General features: G+C 42.6%; 1 protein-coding gene across 1 annotated transcript; it reads left to right on the forward strand.

The window, feature by feature from the left end:
• Window positions 1–46: 46 nt before the first annotated feature.
• On the forward strand, window positions 47–2,644 carry LOC107300176 (NAD(P)(+)--arginine ADP-ribosyltransferase 2-like). The gene is made up of 2 exons (XM_029286950.1): window positions 47–704; window positions 2,622–2,644. Exons 1-2 carry the CDS (start codon window positions 47–49, stop codon window positions 2,633–2,635), a joined length of 672 nt encoding a protein of 223 aa, XP_029142783.1. The 3' UTR covers window positions 2,636–2,644.
• The last annotated feature ends 116 nt before the right edge of the window (window positions 2,645–2,760 follow it).

The raw sequence follows: 2,760 nt of genomic DNA on the forward strand, positions 1-2,760 counted from the left end.
CTCTTTCACCGCACAGGTGTTGTGTTTCCAGAAGATTCCCCTCGACATGTCCACGAATTCCGTGGATGACCAATATATTAACTGCAACCCCAAGAAGGAGTTCAAGGTGCAGAAGCCAGGATATCTTCCCGTCCCGATGAAATATATGTCAATCTGGAATGCGGCCAGATGGCACTGGGCCAAACTTGGGCCAAGCGTCAGCAACATCAATCCCGTCTATGGCACTGCAATTGTGGCTTACACAATGGGCGGGGGCCTGTATCCTGATTTCAACAACGCCGTCCGCAATGCCGGGAAATCCAAATACGCTTACAATCATTTTGCCTTCAAGGACTTCTTCTTCCTCCTAACCAGGGCTGTTCAGGCCCGGAAGATCAAAGGCAAATGCTACGAGGTCTTCCGCGGGGTAAACGGGATCCGTTTTAACGTCCACTCGAAACAGCTTGTCCGCTTCGGGCAGTTCGCTTCCTCGTCTTTGGTCAAAGAGAAGGCCCAAAGCTTTGGCCAGGACACCTTCTTCTCCATCAAGACCTGTCACGGAGTGCCCATTTATGACCTCTCCTACTATCCGGACGAAAGGGAAGTTCTCATCCCGCCGTACGAGAAGTTCATTGTGACCTACCACAAGAACACCCTAAACGGGGTCACCATTGGATTGAAGTCCCGCGGTGTTTCCAGCCGGTTCAACTGTGAGGCCCTGAAAGGTAAGAGGCTGGAAGAGAGGAGAAGTTGGGGTTCAGATCCTAGTTCCCCAACCGTTCCTGGTTGGCGGCCCAGAGGCGGAAGGTGTTCTGTCCCAGCCTACGCGAGTCCTTGTTATGCTCGCAAGGAGAATCCCCTTGTCCAACAAGCAGGCTGGAACCACAGGAAAAAACCAATCCCCTTTTATTATTCACAGACCTGAGTCAACATCCAAGGCAAACAAACACAGTTCACAGAATCCCGACCCTCAACACAAACGGTTGCCTTCGGCCACCAGCACCTCCCACACCTTCCCTTTTATAATTCAGCCCAGGCGTGGCTTCCTAATGCCTTGTCCTTTGCCTTTGGAGCCGCCCCATTGCATTCCTCTGTCCTACTTGCTTTTCTTGCCGGTGCTTACGTGCATCCGTGATTTGTCCCAGCTGTTCTTCATCACTATCCAACTCAGGCTCCCAGCACAGCTGTGTCTCAGCCTGAGCGCGAGTAGAGGGGCCAGGCTCCTCATCCGACTGTTAAGTCTTGGAGCTCCTCAGAGCCTTCCTCTTGACTCTGACGTCACTCCAGGCCCCTCCTCCTCCTCTGAGTCCTCTGACTCAGCTGCCGGGTCCGCTGGCTTGCGAGGAATCACAACAGAAGGAGGGGGAAAAAGAGGGATGGTTTTGTGGGAGGGGCAGGTGCGTCTGCAGACAGGCATGCATGAGCACCCATTGCTCGCGCAAGTGGAGCTGAGAGCACCCGTGATGCTTGCGCGAATCAGGCCCTGAAGCACTTGCGTGAGTGGGATTGCGAGCGCCCACGACACTCCCACGAGTGAGGTCCCGAGTGCCCGTGACGCTCGCACAAGTGAACTTGGGGTTCAGAGTCCCGAAGGTGCTTTTTTCACGAGGCAACTTGGACTGTTGGGAAAATGAAAACAGTATGGGAAGAAAGGAGGATCAGGAAAAAACACTGGACTGTGTAATATTGAACAGACTTATAGAGAAGAAGTTATTATTAGTGTTGTTAATAATATTAATAATAATAATAACAACAACATTATTATTGTTGTTTTGTTATTGTTATTAATATTGCTATTAATATTAATATTGCTTAATGTTAATATCGCTATTGCTATTAATATTGCTTTAATATCAATATTAATATCGATATTAATATCAATATTAATATTGATATTAATATTGATATTGATATGGTCAACCTTGATATTGATATTGATATCAATATATTGATATTGATATTGATATTGATATTGATATTGATATTGATATCATCATAAGCTGTATTATTAGTATTAGTGTTAAATATCTGGACCCAGGCAACAACTAAGCGCTGAAAACTTGGCAACTCTAAAAACTTAATAAAATATCTAAAAAATATATTAAAAATAAAAATAAAAATATCATTATTATTCTTGTTTTTTATTGTTGTTATTAATATTGCTATTAATATTAATATTGCTATTAATATTAATATTGCTATTAATATTAATAGCAATATTAACATTGACATTGACATTGACATTAACATTAACATTAACAACATTAACAACATTAACATTAACAATATTAATATCAATATCAATATCAATATCAATAGCAATAGCAATAGCAATAGTAATAGCAATAGTAATAGCAATAGTAGCAATAGTAATAGCAATAGTAATAGTAATAGTAATAGCAATATTAATAGCAATATTAATAGCAATATTAATAGCAATATTAATATCAACATCGACATCGATATCGATATTAATATCATCATAAGTTGTATTATTAGTATTAGTGTTAACTCTAAAAACTTAATAAAATATCTACCAAAAAAATAAAAATAAAATAAAAACGAATAAATAAATCTGAATAAATATCTCACTCGCTGCCCCATTAACCTCTCCACCCCTCACCCCGTTTTTGTCTCAACAGGCGGAGGTCACTAAGCTCCTATGTCCGTCCTATGGGTGGACTTTCCTTCCGTGGGGGTCTCCTTCTGACCCAGAACCTCCGTGGGTCTCTGGGAAGCCTCTCACCGCCTGGAAGAAAAGCAGCTGCGAAATACCTGCAA

Source organism: Protobothrops mucrosquamatus, unplaced genomic scaffold (genome assembly GCF_001527695.2).
Source record: "Protobothrops mucrosquamatus isolate PMUCROS unplaced genomic scaffold, P.Mucros_1.0 scaffold6308, whole genome shotgun sequence".
Taxonomy (NCBI): Eukaryota; Metazoa; Chordata; class Lepidosauria; order Squamata; family Viperidae; genus Protobothrops; species Protobothrops mucrosquamatus.